Genomic DNA, 20,719 nt, shown 5'->3' with positions numbered 1-20,719 from the left:
ATTTCAAACCGCCCAAAAAATATCATCACCGTTTGTAGATAGGACATCTGTTGGAACAACGTTTTTTTGCTCAGAGTGTCCCAAATTGCAGTCTTTTGGGTATGTCAGCATTTTTACATCATTTGTCAGAGATGCTTTTAAAGAATGACAACTGATATTGAGAGAACATCAAGCTGTAATTTTTTTTATAGACAATCTGTTGGAGCGTGTTTTTTGCCTCATACAGACAACCCTCTAGACGAGCCGCTGGGGATGCTATAGAATAGAGAGCAACGGGTCAAGGTTTCAACCTTCTCTCTCTAAGAAAAATAGCTTGGGACCACCGCGAAGATTTACGAATCGGAGAATGCCGTTGCATGTGAGGTTGACAAGTGGGCCATACATGTTGGAATATACACCACATGAGCAATTTAACCTCTTCCTTTGTCCTTTGGTCTTGGCTAGAGCATTGGTCCCATCTTCCCAATGAGAAAACAAAGCCCCAATAGCCCTATTGTACAGGAAGCAAGACCATGGAAGACGGCCAAATAACCAATGGCGATGCCATCATGAGGCGTAGTAGCAGGCATGCCGCTGAAGCATCTGATGGAGTGGAGCAAAAAGGAAGCGATAACACAAGAGGCAAAGCTAATTGCACCTTAAAAAGAAAGAAATAATACTTGTATACAGTACAGAAGCTGAGGTGAAGCACATGGGCACCAATACCATCATGTTAACGAATCATGGCCCCCAACATGCTGCAAGCTAAAGCCGAGTGCAGGAAGGGGGCAAAAAGCCACACTAATGCTGCATTATGGTACTAACAATATGGCACATCACAAAGCTAAATATCACCAACACTTCAGCATGTAATAGTAAAAGTGGGGTTGAAGAAGGAGTGCACAAACGGAAAAACACCTCAATCCATTCATAGAAGTTTTTGGCATACATCAGCAGCTCCTGTAAAATACAATCACCACCATCTCATACTAAATAAAGAGAGATGTGCGAAGGAGAAAGGGAGAGAAAAAAACAGCTAGACCGACGGACCCATGATATGGAACACTAAAATAATGAGCAACAACCACTCTGGACCGACCTTACAGTCTCCCCTAAAAGTTAGTTTGACCAGAGACTATCACAAACCAAAGCACACTGGACTGCTAATTAGGAACGATGAAATCACTCTCGGCTGCCGACGAAGAAGTCCTTCCTCGCTGGCCTCTGATAATTAGTATTGCTACCAAGGAAAGAGCAGCACCACCACCATGATGGTTAATCATGTGGCTGGATGGATGGAGGAGAACACCCCTGGTTCTTCTTCCACAGGCACTGGCAAAAAAAACCCAGAAAGACTACCTACTACACCATTATCTCTGAATGAGATCAGAAAGGATTCTTCACACAGGGCCTCTCCTCAGGGTCAGGGATATGGAAGAGGAAGACCATGTGACTGCTTAACCTTCCCTATTTACAGGGGGCATTTGGAATTTCAAAGATCCAAATCCTCCTTTTGCCCTTCTCTTTCTACCCTACATTCATCAAAATGAGTCAGTAGCACTGCAAGCAGCAGTATGAACAGACCAGGAAATCACTTGCAATCTCGCTGCAGGGCTCCGCTCCACGCAACATTATCATCGGCCTTCTCTAGAGCAGCAACCTTGGCACCATGGCACGGGAGAAGACCACCGGCCTTGCTCTTCCCACTCTGCGGAAGCTCCATGGTCTCACTGATGGATCCAGACTTGATATCAGTGGGTGGGATGAAGCAATCCATGGAGAGACCGGGAACATTGAACGCCACCTCCTCGATGCTCCATGCCTCTTCCATGCGAGTCTTGGTGTGGCTCATGGCCACCTCTCCGAAACGGAAGAGGGTCACGGCCGAGCGCCCAGCATGTGCAATCATTATCCCCTCCACTGGCCGGTAGTCCTCGATGAACGAATTGATGGTAGTCTCCCAGTAAACCGCATCACCTCCGGTTGTGGACTGAATTCGAGTGAGGTGAGAATCCTCGAGGTGGACAAGAAGCCCGGTCTTCTGGCTGAAGTACCCAAAGAGGACATGCCGGATGATCTCCGCGAGCCCCTCGCTGCGTGCTCTTAGCGTCTCAGGATCAGCACACAGCTTCAGAATGAAGCAATCGTCCCCATTCACCTTCCTCTCGCCAATGCAGCGTGCACCAGCAAACATGCTCGCCGTGGTCAAAGGATCCAGACCCTATAGAGAAAAAGGAACAATAATCTTCAAACTCCGTTTTCGTGCACAGTAGTGTGTCGATGAACTGAGAAAAGACCACCTAAAGATGGTGAAAATGGTGCTGGCGTTGTACCTGAAGCGAGCGGCGGAGAGGGCGGACAGGTCCCTTGGCAGAATGTGCACCAAGCCATGGAGTGTGGCGCCAGACGAGCTTGCCGTTGCATCCGGCGTGCACCTTGCTCCCACCAACAGCCAGCTCAATGTACCACATCTCGGGAGCCATCTGCCACAGCACGAACCGGCCTGGTTCAGCACAGCGCGCCGCCATGCGGTTCTTCACGACACGCCCCGCTGTCTCGCACTCGGTAGCCACCATGCGCACCTTCCCCATGGCATACGAGTTGCGGACTGAAGAGAGGAGCTTCTGCCCGCCGGAGGCAGCCAGATACTGCTGCAGAATGTACTGCGCCGACGAAGTCTCCTGCATAGACCAGATCAACACCTCGCTGTTAAACAGCTATAAAGCCATGGTAAAAACCATTTTTCACAGCAAGTAGCTCATTCAGCTTTAAGGTTAATCTTTCTTCTTTACAGCAAATACACATTATCTGTTAAAGGGGTGTACTGTATCATACAAGGAAAGCCATTTTTTCCCTTTTAGAGTGGCAATATGTTCAGATGCCAATTTTGTAGCAAATACATGAACCCTTGCCGAACCCATCACAATCAGCAACTCATTTTTATACAGTGTTTCCCCTAACAAACCAACAAGTTTCTGGAACACATTTCAGGGAAAACGTCAAAGAACAATTTAATAATAACTTATATAAGAGAACAAAAAAGTAGTACTAATTCCAGCCAAAAGGAGTTGGCGGTAACAATCAATAATCAAATCTTCTAATGGACAGAAAGATTTGTACTCACGAGAGCACCGGAGCGAACTCAATCTAGAGCAAGAAGAAGCAAAGCAGAGAAGGGAACAACGGCGAGCTCTTACAATGGGGGTGTCCTTGATGCTGAGGTGCGGGAGCGGCTCGGCGGCGCAGACATGCACGGGCGCGAGCGCCGCGCCCATGACCCCGAGCAGCATCCTGAGGTCGTTCCGCCTCGCCGCGCCGGCGCCGCCGCCGGAGGCCACGGGCCCGGACGACGGGGCGCGCGCGAGCTGGCCGCGCACCCAGCGCCCCCACCCGTCCCTGCGCGCGCGCCCGGCGCCCTCGCCGCCGCCGGCCTCCTCCGGATCCGGGCCCTCCATGAGCGGCGCGAGCGCCTCCCCGCCGCCGCCCCCCGCGTACCGCAGCGCCGCCTTCGCCGCCGCCACCTCCTCGGCCCTGCGCCGCGCCCGCGCCGGCGACAACCCGCGGGCCACCTCCTCCCGCAGCGCCGAGAAGAAGCCCTGCTTCTTGTCCATGGCCGGTGGCAGGGACCTTGTCGCGATTACCCGAGACCACGAGCGCCTTCCCAAGACAAAGCCTCAGGCCAGTGTGTAGCTGTGTTGGCGACAAAGAGAGAGGGGTGTGGAGTGGGGTGCGAATATAAACCAAGCCGAGGGGGCTGGGCCGGAAAAGGGCTGGGAGCAGACTGGAGGCGCAGCGCCGAGTGTGTGACCTCCTGAGCGACTAGGACTGGACTGCGCGGGGCGGTTATCACACTGGGCGGCTGGCTAGGGTTACCGCCTTGGTGAGCTTACCCTCCGCTGCTCTCTGTGCCATGTTGGAATGTTCAGAAATTCTGATTTTTGAGAGATACTTCAGGGATTTTCTTTGTACTGTAATACTTTTGAGTGATACATCAGGATTTTTCTTTAGTGGATCTGATTTTATTTTGATGTTTTTCTGTAATGGTGTTTGCAAGAGTCGCTCTGTTGCTTTTTTCTTTTCTTTTGAAATGTTGTTGCTTTGTTTAATTGAATGCATGTCGTGTAAGCTAGACCATTAGCGTGCTTTACAAGTTGGAGTTTTTTCCGCATGTTTATCTGCATACGTTTTCATAGCGACGTAAAGCCATGATAACCGCACAACTTAAGTTGTATGGGTCACGTCTCTTTTCATATAAAAAGTAAATGGAAACAAAATTCATAATATGATAAGAACAATATTTTTTATTGTAAGCACCTAATTCAGAAGATGTGGTTGGGGTTCTCAGTGTGCATCGCCATAGACCATAGTGTGTACAAAGAGCCAGTGTCATACAAAGGACACACAGATTACCTCTCACGCTTCCTTTTCATTCATAGAAAGTGATGCAATATTCGATTCACATTTCCTTTTCCTCACATAGCAACAGCAACAATCCTTATGCTATGCGTAATTGAAACAACCTAAAAGGAAAAACAAGGAAAGAAAAAGGGAAAGCTTTTTTTTTTTTGCCCTTTGCGAGGAGGAGAAAAATGCTTCACCTACTACTACTCGCTGGCGAGGTGAGCGCATCCAACTGGCACTGTCCGTCTCTGACACATGGTCCCCACGTGAGCCCATGGCACGCCGTCATGGCGCGAAGCTTCGCAGGTTTGGGAAAACGGACAACGAGCCAGCCTGCCGTTACGTGTGTACTGTGCTCACGTGGCACGCATCGCAGGCATACCACACCCTGCCCCGGATGGACCGTGTAGCCACTCCTAATCCTACTTGCTTAGATTACATTCAAAGGGTGCTTTAGATAGCTTTATTAAGGTTAAGGTGGCAGCACTAATTGGCTTTGCTCCACACTAATCACCCAAAGCTAAAAGGGTTCCATGATCGTGATCTTGTTCTTCTTGCTCTTTCCCGAAATTCATGGTACGGTTTCGCCGCCGACACGGCCGGATTTGCGGTTCTAAATAAACCGAAAACGCAGCTTCGTGTATCTTACCCAAACTAAAAATAATACTGTACTTCGATATTACAGAATCAGTTGGTAAAGTCAAATTAAGCTACTAGTCACGGCGACTAGTTAAATACTCCTTCATAGCAGCAATTGGTGTATTTTGTTTAATAATCAACTGGTCAGTCAAGAGCAGAATAGTAGTAGTACAAAAATTACACGAGACCATATGTGACCATGCTTCTAAGAACTTCAGTTCCGACCGTTTGAAACGCACCACCTCATATTTTTAGAGGCCTGGAAATATGTGCAAATAAAACTAGATTCGTCAAAGCGGCAGCGGTTTCTCAACTGACATGTGGGCCCGGTTGTCTGCGTGGTGGAGCTCGACCGACCGACCGCACGCGGTGCCAGCTGGAATTCTTAATCGATTTTGTAAGATTATGTTCGTACTGCACTAGGCGATATTGTATTTGGTTTTGCGGAATTCGCGATGGCACGCGTGGTGTGTGGTTAACTATGAAGCGATTTATTTGTTTTTATAGGGATGGTGTATGTAATGCTTAGCCGTGAGGACAATCTCCATCAAGCAGGTCGCGCGGCGTGCGGTCGAGGTGTGTTGATTAGCATGTTTGGATGGTGATGTCAACTAATCACTCCCCATTAATGGCATGATGACCTAGATGGGTTGGAATCTCCGTTAACAGTGATATTTTTTTTTGTGGGGAGATGACCTAGCTTGTTTTGGACCATTTGTTTACACTGGTCGTAATAAAAGTATCATAAGCGATATCATGCATGCCAACTAGACTTTGGATGATGAGACACACAATTAAATGAGGAAAAAGAGGATGTGGTATCATATCATGATACCGTATCATATTAAATGTATGAGTTTGTTTAGGACACATCTAGATATGCCCTAATTATTGCACATCTAAGTGAGTCAATCAAACTAGAAAAAAAAAGATAAAACAAATGTTTGCATGAATATTTAGGGCCTGTTTGGTTCCAAATAAGTCACCAACTTATAAGTCGAAAAGTGAAAAAAGTGACTTATTTTGCCAAACAAACCCGACTTATAAGTCACCCCAACTTATAAGTCATAAGTTGCTCCACCCCAACTTAAAACTTATAAGTCACCCCCTTTTGCGTGGGTCCCACCATCTGCATGATGTTGATTGGTGTGGAAAGGTGTGTCAGGTGACTTATAAGTCAGGTGACAACCAAACAGGCGTGACTTATAAGTCACTAGTTTTAAGTCACCTGACTTATAAGTCGGGTGACTTATTAAAACCAAACAGGCCCTTAGCTTAAATCAATGACATAGCACTTAGATGTGCAAGATGTGCTTTAGCAAAAGTGTAAATGTATTACTACTCTGTGTCATGCATGACAATTAATAAGGCAACCTGAGATACTAACTTATAATGCTATGCATGACGCAGGTAGTATCATACACTATATCATATATATGATATTCTTCATTACAACCAGCCTTATAAAAACAAGGGTGTAGACTACATTACTGAGAGATCAGTGTAAATTAATATCAACAACTTGAGATCTGTTGGGTTCATTAAATGATTTATTCTGTACAGTTGACCCGGCAAATATGTAGAAAATCATTCATAAGAACCTGCAATGTATTTTTCATGTGCTTTTTCCTGTAGACTTAATAAATTATTATAACGTTCAGTTGGCGACCATGTTTGTGATATTAATTATAGTGAACCGAACATGATAGAACCCCTAGAAAATTATGTTAGTGACAAATTAACAGGTGTGTGCGAGCTAACTTTCACTTTGCAGTCCATCTTTAATTTAATGCATATAGTGGCGCGTCGACAACTTGTTCCGACGGTGATAGTGATTGTGTTGATAGTGTTGGGTCCTTGATGCAATTTTTATTATGTTTGAGATATTTTGTACTTCTTAGCGACATTTATAATGGATCTGGATCATTTCTTGAGAAAAATATTATTGTCCTTTTCAAAGTAGTATCTGCCATCTACAAGAATTGGTGCTCTAAAATAAAGAATTGGTGCTAAAAATGGTGTGCAAAGGGCCAAACAATATCCATTCAAAATAGGAAAAGCTATCTGTCTCTACACGCTCGCTAAGCGATTAATGATGTTTCAAATCTTACTCTGTAGTTTTCAAATTTCACACGAAATGGACATGGACAGTGATGCTTACACAATTAATCATCTGTATGGTTGAGCACTGTCCATGATCGATCATTAAGCCTAAGCTGCTTCTTTCACACTCATTCCATTGATGACCACAAACAGTGGCAGATTTTGGTCGCTCTCGCAATGACGCCGGATGTAATGCTCTCAAGAGTGTTGGGAGTCCCTGTCAGCTAGCTATCATGTATACGGAGCAAACCATGATTAAGCTCTAGGCATGACAACTCCATTAATTAACCCCACATACAATGTGACCTCTAAATTAGATATACCAACAACCAAAAAGTTGTGGACCAAAAGCCAAATTTGACCTTTTATAAGAGATGGCCTATCAACTATCATATGTACTCCCTCCGTCCGGAAAAGCTTGTCCCAAATTTGTCCATCAAATGAATGTATTTAGCACTAACTTGGTGCTATATACATCTATTTGAGGGACAAGTTTTTCTGGATGGAGGGAATATATTAGCACTAATTAATATTTTTTAGAATTGATTAGTACTATATGTGGCGGTGGATCCATGGGGTAGTTCCATAACAAGGACTCGGCCAGCAGGCCTGAACAGTCCAAGTTCATGTCAAGAAATCACTCGGCTGGGTCCGGCATCACGGAGGCCCACCCGGCTGTTCTTCGCTATGTGAGCATCATTTCAGATAACTTTGGAGGAGTTATGTGGTGCTATTATGGACATCTCTAACGTCGCCTCTCAAACCTGATGGAAAATGGAAAAAAATCTACGAACACCCAAGATTTATCTAGCAAAAGCATAGCAACAAGAAGATAGAGTGTGTCTACGTATCCTCGTAGACCGAAAGCGGAAGCGTATATAAACACTGTTGATGTAGTTGTACTCTTTGCGATCCGATCACGATCCAACCGACCTAGTGGCGAACGGACGGCACCTCCAAGTTTAGCACACGCGCGGCTCGATGACGTCTCCTCCTCCTTCATCCAGTAAAAGAAGGTGGAGAAGTAGATGAGATCACAACCAGCACGACGGCGTGGTGGTGATGGTGGTGGTGGAGCTAGTTCAGCAGGGCTTCGCCAAACGCTATTAGAACGAGGACAAAGGAACTACGGAGTAATGGGAGAGAGAGGGGCGCCAAGAGCTTGGTGTGTCCTCTTGGGGCGCCCCCTCCCCTCTATATATAGGTGGAGGGACGGGGAAAAACCCTTCCAAGCCCTAGGGCACATCCAAGGGGAGAGGACTTGGACTCCAAGTCCAATCCTATTCCTACTAGGACTCCCCCTTTTTCCTTGCCTAGCCATATGGGCTTTTCAGGACTTGGTGCGCCTAGCCCAATAAGGCTAGGACGCCTCCCTTCTGCGCATGCCAACCCTTGGGTCGTGGTGGACCCATTTGTGGACTTTTGGACCCCTCCAGAATCCTCCGGAACCTTCTAGAAGCTTTACGGTATAATACTGAAAAAATTGTATCCTTTTCCGGGACCCAAAATATGACTTCCCATATATAAATATTTACCTCTTGATCATTCTGAGACTCCTCGTGACGTCCGGGATCTCTCCGGGATTCCGAACAACATTCAGTTACCAATCATCAAATATCCCAATACTACTCTAGCGTCAACGAACGTTAAGTGTGCGACCCTGCGGGTTCGGGAATCATGTAGTCATGACCGAGACACCTCTTCGGTCAATAATCAATAGCGAGACCTGAATGCCCATACTTATTCATACATATTCCATGAAGATCTTTTATCGGTTGAACCATGATGTTAAGGATTCAGTTAATCCCGTATGCAATTCCCTTTGTCCGGCGATATCGATCGTCGGTATCTCCATACCTAGTTCAATCTTGTTACCGACAAGTCTCTTTACTAGTTTCGTAATACAAGATCCCATGACTACCTCATTAGTCACATTGCTTGCAAGCTCTTTAAGATGTTGTATAATCGAGAGGACCAAAGATATCTCTTCGTCATACGAAGTGAAAAATCCCAGACTTGATCCATGCCAACCCGACAAATACCCTCAGAGATACCTGTAGACCACCTTTATGATCACCCAATTACGAAGTGATGTTTGGATACACACTAAGTATTCCTTCGGTGTCAGGGAGTTACACGATCTCATGGTTTAAGAAACAGATACTTGACATGAAGAAAGGTATAACAAATAAACTAAATGATCTGATGCTAAGCTTACGATTGGGTCTTGTCCATCACATCATTCTCCTAATGATGTGATCCCGTTATCAAATGACAACTCATGTCTATGGTTAGGAACCATTAACTATCTTTGATCGACGAGCTAGTCTAGTAGAGGCTCACTATGGACATTGTGTTATCTATGTATTCACACATGTATTTAAGTTTCCAGTCAATACAACTCTAGCATGAATAATAAACATTTATCATGAACAAGGAAATATGATAATAACCAATTTACTATTGCCCCTAGGGCATATTTCCAACAGTCTCCCACTTGCACTAGAGTCAATAATCTAGTTCACATAGTTATGAATCTAACACCCATGGAGTCTTGGTGCTGATCATGTTTTGCCCGCGGAAGAGGTTTAGTCAACAGGTCTGCCACATTCAGATCTGTATGTACTCTGCAAAGTTCTATGTCTCCATCCTTAACATAATTACGAATGGAGTTGAAGCGGCGCTTGATGTGCTTGGTTCTCTTGTGAAACCTAGGCTCCTTGGCAATGGCAATAGCTCCAGTGTTATCACGAAAGATAGTCATTGGATCCAATGCACTAGGTATTACACCTAGATCAGACATGAACTCCTTCATCCGGACTACTTCTTGCGCTGCTTCCGAACCAGCTATATACTTCACTTCACATGTAGATCCCGCCACAACACTCTACTAGGAACTGCACCAACTGACCGCTCCATCATTTAATGTAAATACGTATCCGGTTTGAGACTTAGAGTCATCCGGATTTGTGTCGAACTAGCATTGACATAACCCTTTTCGACGAGCTCTTCATCACCTTCATAAATGAGAAACATGTCCTTAGTCCTTTTCGGGTACTTCAGGATATTCTCGACCACTGTCCAGTGATCTACCCCTGGATCACTTTGGTACCTCCCTGCCAGACTTATGGCAAGGTACACATCAGGTCGGGTACACAACATGGCATACAGTATAGAGCCTATGACCGAGGCATAGAGAATGACTTTCATCCTTTCTCTTTCTTATGCCGTGGTCGGGCTTTGAGTCTTACTCAACTTCCTTGCAATACAGGCAAGAACCCTTTCTTTGACTGGTCCATTTTGAACATCTTCAAAACTTTGTCAAGGTATGTAATTTGTCAAAGTCCTATTAGGTGTCTTGATCTATCTCTATAGATTTTGATACCCAATATGTAAGCAGCTTCACCGAGGTCTTTCATCGAAAACTCTTATGCAAATATCCTTTTATGCTTTCCAGAAATTCTATATCATATCCAATTAACAATATGTCATCCACATATAATATCAGAAAATGCTACAGAGCTCCCATTCACTTTCTTGTAAATACAAGCTTCTCCGTAAGTTTGTATAAACCCAAAAGCTTTGATCACTTCATCAAAGCAAATATTCCAACTCCGAGATGCTTGCACCAGTCCATAGATGGATCACTGGAGCTTGCATACTTTGTTAGCATCCTTAGGATCGACAAAACCTTTTGGTTGCATCATATACAACTCTTCCTTACGAAACCCGTTAAGGAATGCCGTTTTGACGTCCATTTGCCATATCTCCCAGTCATAAAATGCGGCAATAGCTAACATAATTCTAACATACTTAAGCATTGCTGTGGGTGAGAAAGTATCATCGTAGTCGACCCCTTGAACTTGTCAGAAACCTTTTGCGACAAGTCGACCTTTATAGACAATGACATTACCATCAACGGCTGTCTTCTTCTTAAATATCCATTTATTCTCAATGGCTTGCTGATCATCGGGCAAGTCCACCAAAGTCCATACTTTGTTCTCATACATGGATCCTATCCCAGATTTCATGGCCTCAAGCCATTTGTTGGAATCCGCACTCATCATAGCTTCTTCATAGTTCGTAGGTTCGCCATTTTCTAACAACATGACCTCCAGGAACTGGATTACCGTACCACTCTGGTGCAAAACATACCATGGTCGACCTATGAAGTTCAGTAGTAACTTGATCCGAAGTTTCATGATCATCATCATTAGCTTCCTCGTAGTTGGTTTAGGCATCATGGGAACTACTTTCTGTGATGTGCTACTTTCCAATTCGAGAGAAGGTACGATTACCTCATCAAGTTCTACTTTCCTCTTACTCACTTCTTTCGAGAGAAACTCCCTATCTAGAAAGGACCCGTTCTTGGCAACAAAGATCTTGCCCTTGGATCTGTGGTAGAAGGTATACCAATGGTTAGGGTATCTTAGAAGACACACTTATCCGCTTTCAGTTCGAGCTTATCAGGCTGAAGCCTCTTGACATAAGCATCGCATCCCCAAACTTTAAGAAATGACAACTTAGGTTTCTTGCCAAACCACAACTCATACAGTGTCGTCTCAACGAATTTAGATGGTACCCTATTTAAAGTCAATGCAACTATTTCTAATGCATAACCCCAAAATGAGGGTGGAAAATCAGTAAGAGACATGATAGAATGCACCATATCCAATAGAGTACGATTACGACGTTCAGACACACCATTGCGATGTGGTGTTCCAAGTGGCGTGAGCTGTGAAACATTGCCACATTGTCTTAAATACATACCAAACTCGTAACTCAAATATTCACCTCCACACGATCAGATTGTAGAAACTTTATTTTCTTCTTACGATGATTTTCCACTTCACTCTGAAATTCCTTGAACTTTTCAAATGTTTCAGACTTGTGTTTCATTAAGTAAATATACCCATACCTACTAAAATCATCTGTGAAGGTAAGAAAATAACGACATCCACCGCGTGCTTCAACACTCATCAGACTGCATACATTAGTATGTATTATTTCCAATAAGTCACTGGCTCGCTCCATTGTTCCGGAGAATGGAGTTTTACTCATCTTGCCCATGAGGCATGGTTCACATGTCTCAAATGATTCATAATCAAGAGATTCCAAAAGTCCATCGACATGGAGTTTATTCATGCACTTTACACCAATATGACCTGAGCGGCAATGCCACAAATATGTTGTACCATCATTTTTAACTTCGCATCTTTTGGCATCAATATTATGAATATGTGCATCACTACCATCGAGATTCAACAAGAATAAACCATTCACAAGGGGTGCATGACCATAAAAGATATTACTCATATAAATAGAACAACCATTATCTTTTGACTTAAATGAATAACCATCTCGCAATAAACAAGATCCAGATATAATGTTCATGCTCAACGCATGCACCAAATAACAACTATTTAGGTTTAGAACTAATCCCGAAGGTAGATGTAGAGTAGCGTGCCGACGACGATCACATCAACCTTGGAACCATTTCGAACGCGCATCGCCACCTCGTCCTTAGCCAGTCTCCGTTTATTCCGCAACTCCTATTTCGAGTTACAAATATGAGCAACCGAACTAGTATCAAATACCCAAGCGCTACTACGAGCACTAGTAAGGTACACATCAATAACATGTATATCAAGTATACCTTTGTTGACGTTGCCAGCCTTCTTATCTGCCAAGTACTTGGGACAGTTCCACTTCCAGTGACCATTCCCCTTGTAGTAGAAGCACCCAGTCTCAGGTTTGGGTCTAGCCTTGGGTTTCTTCATGGGAGAGGCAACTGCTTTACCGTTCTTCTTGCAGTTCCCTTTCTTTTCCTTTCCTTTCTTGAAACTAGTGGTATTTTTAACAATCAACACTTGATGCTCCTTCTTGATTTCTACTTTCGTAGGCTTAAGCATCGCAAAAAGCTCAGGGATCGTCTTCTCCATCCCTTGCATATTATAGTTCATCACGAAGCTTTTGTAGCTCACTGGTAGTGACTGGAGAACTCTATCAATCACTACTTCATCTGAAAGATTAACTCCTAATAGGTTCAAGCGATTGTAGTACCCAGACATCTTGAGTACGTGCTCACTAACAAAGTTGTTCTCCTCCATCTTGCAAATAAAGAACTTGTCAGAGGTGTCATACCTCTCAACCTGGGCATGAGCCTGAAATACCAATTTCAGTTCCTAGAACATCTCATATGCTCTGTGGTGCTCAAAACGTCTTTGGAGCCCCGGTTCTAAGCCGTAAAGCATGGTGCACTGAACTATCGAGTAGTCATCAGAACGTTCCTGTCAGACGTTCACAACATCCACAGACGACGCTGGAGGGGGTACGTCCTAGCGATGCATCAAGGACATAAGCCTTCTGTGCAGCAATGAGGATAATCCTCAAGTTATGGATCCACTCCGCATAGTTGCTTCCATCATCTTTCAACTTAGCTTTCTCTAGGAATGCACTAAAATTCAGGGGAACTACAACGCGGGCCATTGATCTACAACACAAATTTTGCAAAGACAATTAAGACTAAGTTCATGATAATTTAGTTCAGTTAATCAAATTACTAATGAACTCTCACTTAAATCAACATCCCTCAAGTTGTCTAAGTGACACATGATCCAAATCAACTAATCCATATCCAATCATCACGTGAGATGGGTAGTAATCAATGGTGAACATCTTCATATTGATCATATCTACTATATGACTCATGTTCGACCTTTCGGTCTCCTGTGTTCCGAGGCCATGTCTGTACATGCTAGGCTCGTCAAGTTTAACCCAAGTATTATGCATGTGTAAAACTGGTTTACACCCGTTGTATGCGAACGTAGAGTCTATCACACTCGATCATCACGAGGTGCTTCGAAACGGCAAACTTTTGTAACGGTGCATACTCAGGGAGAACACAATTTATTGAAATTAATTGAAGGGATCATCTTATAATGCTACCATGGTTCTAAGAAAAATAAGATGCATAAAAAGGATAAACATCACATGCAAGGCATGATATGGCCATTATCATCTTGTGCCTTTGATCTCCATCTCCAAAGCGCCGACATGATCTCCATCATCACCGGCATGACACCATGATCTCCATCATCGTGTCGTCACATGGTCGTCTCCGCCAACTATTGCTTCTACAACTATTGCTAACACATAGCGATAAAGTAAACCAATTACATGGCGACTAATAAATTAAAGACAACCCTATGGCTCCTGCCGGTTGCCGTACTCATCGATATGCAAGTTGTGAACCTATTATAGAACATGATCATCTCATACATCAACATATATCACATCATGTTTTGGCCATACCACATCACAACATGCCCTGCAAAAACAAGTTAGACATCCTCTACTTTGTTGTTGCAAATTTTACGTGGCTACTATGGGAACCTAGCAAGAACCGTTCTTACCTACGCAAAGCCACAATGGTGATAATAAAGTTTCCTCTTAACCTTCTATAAGGATCGCCTTCGTCAAATTAGATTCAACTAAAGTAGGAGAGACAGACACCCGCTAGCCACCTTATGCAAAACAATTTGCATGTTAGTCGATGGAACCTGTCTCATGTGCGAGGACATGTAAGGTTGGTCCGAGCCGCTTCATCCCACAATACCGCCTAATCCAAATAAGACAAGAGAGGTAAGCAATTTGAGCATCAACGGCCACAACTCTTTTCGTTCCACTCATGCATATACATCTACGCATAGACCTAGCTCACAATGCCATTGATGGGGAACAAAGCATGAAAATAAAAAAATCCTACAAACACCCAAGATCTATCTAGGAGAAGCATAACAACGAGAGGGGAGAGTGTGTCTACATACCCTCATAGACTGAAAGAGGAAGCGTATATAACGCGGTTGATGTAGTTGTACTCTTCACGATTCGATCACGATCCAACCGATCTAGTGCCAAACGGATGACACCTCCGATCCGAGTTTAGCACACGTGCGGCTCGATGATGTCTCCTCCTCCTTGATCCAGCAAGAGAAGGCGGAGAAGTAGATGGGATCACAACCATCACGACGGTGTGGTGGTCATGGTGGTGGTGGAGCTAGTTTAGCAGGGCTTCGCCAAGCACTACTAGAACGGGGACGGACAAACTATGGAGTAACGAGATAGCAGGCCCGCCAAGGGCTTGGTGTGTCCTCTTAGGATGCCCCTTCCCTCTATATATAGGTGGAGAGACGTGGGGAACAGCCCCTCCAAGCCCTAGGGCGCAGCCAAGGGGAGAGGACTTGGACTCCAAGACCAATCCTATTCCTACTAGGAATCCCCCTTTTTCCTTCCCTAGCCACATGGGCTTTTGAGGACTTGGTGCGCCTCGCCCAATAAGGCCAGGACGCCTCCCTTCATCCCATGCCAGCCCTTGGGTCTGTTGGGGAACGTAGCATGCAATTTCAAAATTTTCCTACGATCACGCAAGATCTATCTAGGAGATGCACATCAACGAGAGGGGGAGAGTGTGTCCACGTACCCTTGTAGACCGAAAGCAGAAGGGTCAGTTTAACGTGGTTGATGTAGTCGAACGTCTTCTCAATTCAACCGATCAAGTACCGAACGTACGACACCTCCGAGTTCAACACACATTTAGCACGATGACGTCCCTTAAACTCTTGATCTAGCAAAGTGCCGAGGGAGAGTTTCGTTGGCACGACGGCGTGGTGACAGTGATGGTGATGTGATCCGCGCAGGGCTTTGCCTAAGCACTACGACAATATGACCGGAGGAGTAGACGGTGGAGGGGGCACCACACACGGCTAAGAAACAATTGATGTGCTTTGGGGTGCCCCCGACCCCCGTATATAAAGGAGGAGAGGGGAGGAGGCCGACCCTAGGGGGCACGCCAAGTGGGGGGGGGACCCACTAGGACTCCTAGTCCTAGTCGCCCCTTCCCTCTTTCGGAGGGGGAAAGGGGGGAGGAGAGGGAGAAGGAAAGGGGGGCCGCGCCCCCTCTCCTTGTCCAATTCGGACTCCCCATGGGGGGGGGCGCCACCTCTTGTGGGCTGCTCTCTCTCTCCCCTATGGCCCATGTGGCCCATTACTTTCTCCGGGAGGCTCCGGTAACCCCTCGGTACTCCGATAAATATCCAAAACACTCCAAAACCATTCCGGTGTCCGAATACTATCGTCCAATATATCAATCTTTACCTCTCGACCATTTCGAGACTCCTCATCATGTCTGTGATCTCATCCGGGACTCCAACCAATATTTGGTCACTAAAACACATAACTCATAATACAAATCGTCATCGAACATTAAGCATGCGGACCCTACGGGTTCGAGAACTATGTAGACACGACCGAGACACATCTCTGATTAATAACCAACAACGGAACCCGGATGCTCATATTGGTTCCTACATATTCTATGAAGATCTTTATTCGTCAAACCGCAATGACAACATACGTCATTCCCTTTGTCATTGGTATGTTACTTGCCCGAGAGTCGATCGTCGGTATCTTCATACCTAGTTCAATCTCATTATCGGCAAGTCTCTTTACTCGTTCCATAATGCATCATCCCACAACTAAATCATTAGTCACATTGCTTGCAAGGCTTATAGTGATGTGCATTATCGAGAGCACCCAGAGATACCTCCCCGATACTCGAAGTGACAAATCCTAATCTCGATCTATGCCAACCCAACAAACACCTTCGGAGACACCTTAGAGCATATTTATAATCACCCAGTTATGTTTTATAGCACACAAGGTGTTCCTCTGGTATTCGGGAGTTGCATAATCTCATAGTCAAAGGAATATGTATAAGTCAAGAAGAAAGCAATAGCAATAAAACTTAACGATCATTATGCTAAGCTAACGGGTGGGTCTTTTCCATCACATCATTCTCCTAATGATGTGATCCCGTTCATCAAATGACAACACATGTCTATGGTCAGGAAACTTAACCATCTTTGATTAACGAGCTAGTCAAGTAGAAGAATACTAGGGACACTTTGTTTTGTCTATGTATTCACACATGTATCAAGTTTCCGGTTAATACAATTCCAGCATGAATAATAAACATTTATCATGATATAAGGAAATATAAACAACAACTTTATTATTGCCTCTAGGGCATATTTCCTTCAGTCTTCCACTTGCACTAGAGTCAATAATCTAGATTACATTGTAATGATTCAAACACACATGGAGTCTTGGTGCTGATCATGTTTTGCTCGTGGAAGAGGCTTAGTCAACGGGTCTGCAACATTCAGATCCGCATGTATTTTGTAAATCTTTATGTCTCCCTCCTTGACTTGATCATAGATGGAGTTGAAGCATCTCTTGATGTGTTTGGTTCTCTTGTGAAATCTAGATTCCTTCGCTAAGGCAATTGCTCCAGTACTGTCACAAAATATTTTCATTGGACCCAATGCACTAGGTATTACACCTCGATCGGATATAAAATCCTTCATCCAGACTCCTTCATTTGTTGCTTCTGAAGCAGCTATGTACTCCGCTTCACACGTAGATCCCGCCATGACGCTTTGCTTGGAACTACACCAACTGATAGCTCCACCATTCAATATAAATACGTATCCGATTTGCAACTTAGAGTCATCCGGATCAGTGTCAAAGCTAGCATCAACGTAACCCTTTACAACGAGCTCTTTGTCACCCTCATAAACGAGAAACAGATCCTTTTTAGGTACTTCAGGATGTTCTTGACCGATGTCCAGTGATCCACTCCTGTATTACTTTGGTACCTCCCTACTAAACTTATAGCAAGGCACACATCAGGTCTGGTACACATCATTGCATACATGATAGAACCTATGGTTGAGGCATAGGGAATGACTTTCATTTTCTCTCTATCTTTTGCAGTGGTCGTGCATTGAGTCTGACTCAACTTCATACCTTGTAACACAGGCAAGAACCCTTTCTTTGACTGATCCATTTTGAACTTCTTCAAAACTTAATCAAGGTATGTGCTTTGTGAAAGTCAGATTAAGCGTCTTGATCTATCTCTATAGATCTTGATGCCCAATATATAAGCAGCTTCACCGAGGTCTTTAATTGAAAAAATTCTTATTCAAGTATCATTTTATGCTATCCAGAAATTCTATATCATTTCCAATCAACAATATGACATCCACATATAATATTAGAAATGCTACAGAGCTCCCACTCACTTTCTTGTAAATCCAGGCTTCTCCGAAAGTCTGTATAGAACCATATTCTTTGATCGCACTATCAAAGCGTATATTCCAACTCCGAGATGCTTGCACCAGTCCATAAATGGATCGCTGGACCTTGCACACTTTGTTAGCACCTTTAGGATAGAAAAAACCTTCTAGTGGCATCATATACAACTCTTCTTTAAGAAATCCATTAAGGAAAGCAGTTTTGACGTCCATTTGCCAAATTTCATAATCATAAAATGCGGCAATTGCTAACATGATTTGGACAGACTTAAGCATCGCTACGGGTGAGAAGGACTCATCGTAGTCAACTCCTTGAATTTGTCGAAAACCTTTCGTAACAAGTCGAGCTTTGTAGACAATAACATTACCATCAGCGTCAGTCTTCTTCTTGAAGATCCATTTTGTTCTCTATGGCTTGCCAATCATCGGGCAAGTCAACCAAAGTCCATACTTTGTTCTCATACATGGATCCCATCTCAGATTTCATGGCCTCAAGCCATTTCGCGGAATCTGGGCTCATCATCACTTCCTCATAGTTCGTAGGTTCGTCATGGTCTAGTAACATGACTTCAAGAACAGGATTACCGTACCACTCTCATGTGAAACGTACTCTGGTTGACCTATGAGGTTCGGTAGTAACTTGATCAGAAGTTTCATGATCATCATCATTAGCTTCCTCATTAATTGGTGTAGGCATCACTGGAACTGATTTTTGTGATGAGCTACTTTCCAATTCGAGAGAAGGTACAATTACCTCATCAAGTTCTACTTTCCTCCCACTCACTTCTTTCGATAGAAACTCCTTCTCTAGAAAGGATCCATTCTTAGCAACAAATATCTTGCCCTCGGATCTGTGATAGAGGTGTACCCAACAGTTTCTTTTGGGTATCCTATGAAGATGCACTTCTTCGATTTGGGTTCGAGCTAATCAGGCTGAAGCCTTTTCACATAAGCATCGCAACCCCAAACTTTAAGAAACAATAGCTTAGGTTTCTTGCCAAACCACAGTTCATACGGTGTCGTCTCAACAAATTTAGATGGTGCCCTATTTGACGTGAATGCAACTGTCTCTAATGCATAACCCCAAAACGATAGTGGTAAATCGGTAAGAGACATCATAGATCGCACCATATCTAGTAAAGTACGGTTACGACGTTCAGACATACCATTACACTATGGTGTTCCAAGTGGTGTGAGTTGCGAAACTATTCCACATTGTTTTAAATGAAGACCAAACTCGTAACTCAAATATTAGCCTCCGGGATCAGATCGTAGAACCTTTATTTTCTTGTTATGATGATTTTCCACTTCACTCTGAAATTCTTTGAACTTTTCAAATGTTTCAGACTTGTGTTTCATTAAGTAGATATACCCATATCTGCTCAAATTATCTGTGAAGGTCAGAAAATAACGATACCCGACGCGAGCCTGAACACTCATCGGACCGCATACAGCAGTATGTATTATTTCCAATAAGTCAGTGGCTCGCTCCATTGTTCCGGAGAACGGAGTCTTAGTCATCTTGCACATGAGGCATGGTTCGCAAGCATCAAGTGATTCTGAAAGCTCATCCGTATGGAGTTTCTTCATGCGCTTTACACCAATATGACCTAAACGGCAGTGCTACAAATATGTTGCACTATAATTATTAACTTTGCATCTTTTGGCATCAATATTATGAATATGTGTATCACCACGATCGAGATACAACAAAAATAGACCACTCATCAAGGGTGCATGACCATAAAAGATATTACTCATATAAATAGAACAACCATTATTCTCTGATTTAAATGAATAACCATCTCGCATCAAACAAGATCCAGATATAATGTTCATGCTTAACACTGGCACCAAATAATAATTATTTAGGTCTAAAACTAATCCCGAAGGTAGATGTAGAGGTAGCGTGCCGAGGGCGATCACATCGACCTTGGAACCATTTCCGACGCGCATCGTCACCTTGTCCTTAGACAGTCTTCGTTTAATCTGTAGCCCCTGTTTCGAGTTGCAAATATGAGAAACAGAACCAGTATCAAATACCCAGGCGCTACTACAAGCATTAGTAAGGTACACATCAATAACATGTATATCAAATATACCTTTCACTTTGCCATCCTTCTTATCAGCCAAATACTTGGGGCAGTTCCGCTTCCAGTGTCCAGTCCCTTTGCAGTAGAAGCACACAGTTTCAGGCTTAGGTCCAGACTTGGGCTTCTTCCTGGGAGCAGCAACTTGCTTGCTATTCTTCTTGAAGTTATCCTTCTTTCCTCTGCCCTTTTTCTTGAAACTAGTGGTCTTTTTAACCATCAACACTTGATGCTCCTTCTTGATTTCTACCTTTGCAGCCTTGAGCATTGCGAAGAGCTCGGGAATCGTCTTGTTCATCCCTTGCATTTTATAGTTCATCACGAAGCCTTTATAGCTTGGTGGCAGTGATT

At 44.0% G+C, this 20,719-nt stretch overlaps 1 protein-coding gene across 1 annotated transcript; it reads right to left on the bottom strand.

Moving 5' to 3' along the window:
* Positions 1-878: 878 nt before the first annotated feature.
* Positions 879-3,812, bottom strand: LOC125508024 (uncharacterized). Its single transcript, XM_048672571.2, has 3 exons — positions 3,177-3,812; positions 2,313-2,660; positions 879-2,200 (listed from the first exon to the last, which is right to left on the bottom strand). Exons 1-3 carry the CDS (start codon positions 3,588-3,590, stop codon positions 1,571-1,573), a joined length of 1,392 nt encoding a protein of 463 aa, XP_048528528.1. The 5' UTR covers positions 3,591-3,812; the 3' UTR covers positions 879-1,570.
* Positions 3,813-20,719: the final 16,907 nt, after the last annotated feature.

Source organism: Triticum urartu, chromosome 5A, assembly GCF_056163025.1.
Source record: "Triticum urartu cultivar PI428250 chromosome 5A, HENAU_Tu73, whole genome shotgun sequence".
Lineage (NCBI taxonomy): Eukaryota > Viridiplantae > Streptophyta > Magnoliopsida > Poales > Poaceae > Triticum > Triticum urartu.
This window is presented reverse-complemented; position numbering and strand designations above follow the sequence as displayed.

What these genes read in the sequence shown, in the direction of transcription:
- LOC125508024 (XM_048672571.2), bottom strand. Translation starts at nt 3,590, where the DNA reads ATGGACAAGAAGCAGGGCTTCTTCTCGGCGCTGCGGGAGGAGGTGGCC. An exon ending in GCATCAAGGACACCCCCATT is followed by an intron (nt 2,661 to 3,176) that starts GTAAGAGCTCGC and finishes TGGTCTATGCAG; the next exon opens with GAGACTTCGTCGGCGCAGTA. An exon ending in CTCTCCGCCGCTCGCTTCAG is followed by an intron (nt 2,201 to 2,312) that starts GTACAACGCCAG and finishes TTTTCTCTATAG; the next exon opens with GGTCTGGATCCTTTGACCAC.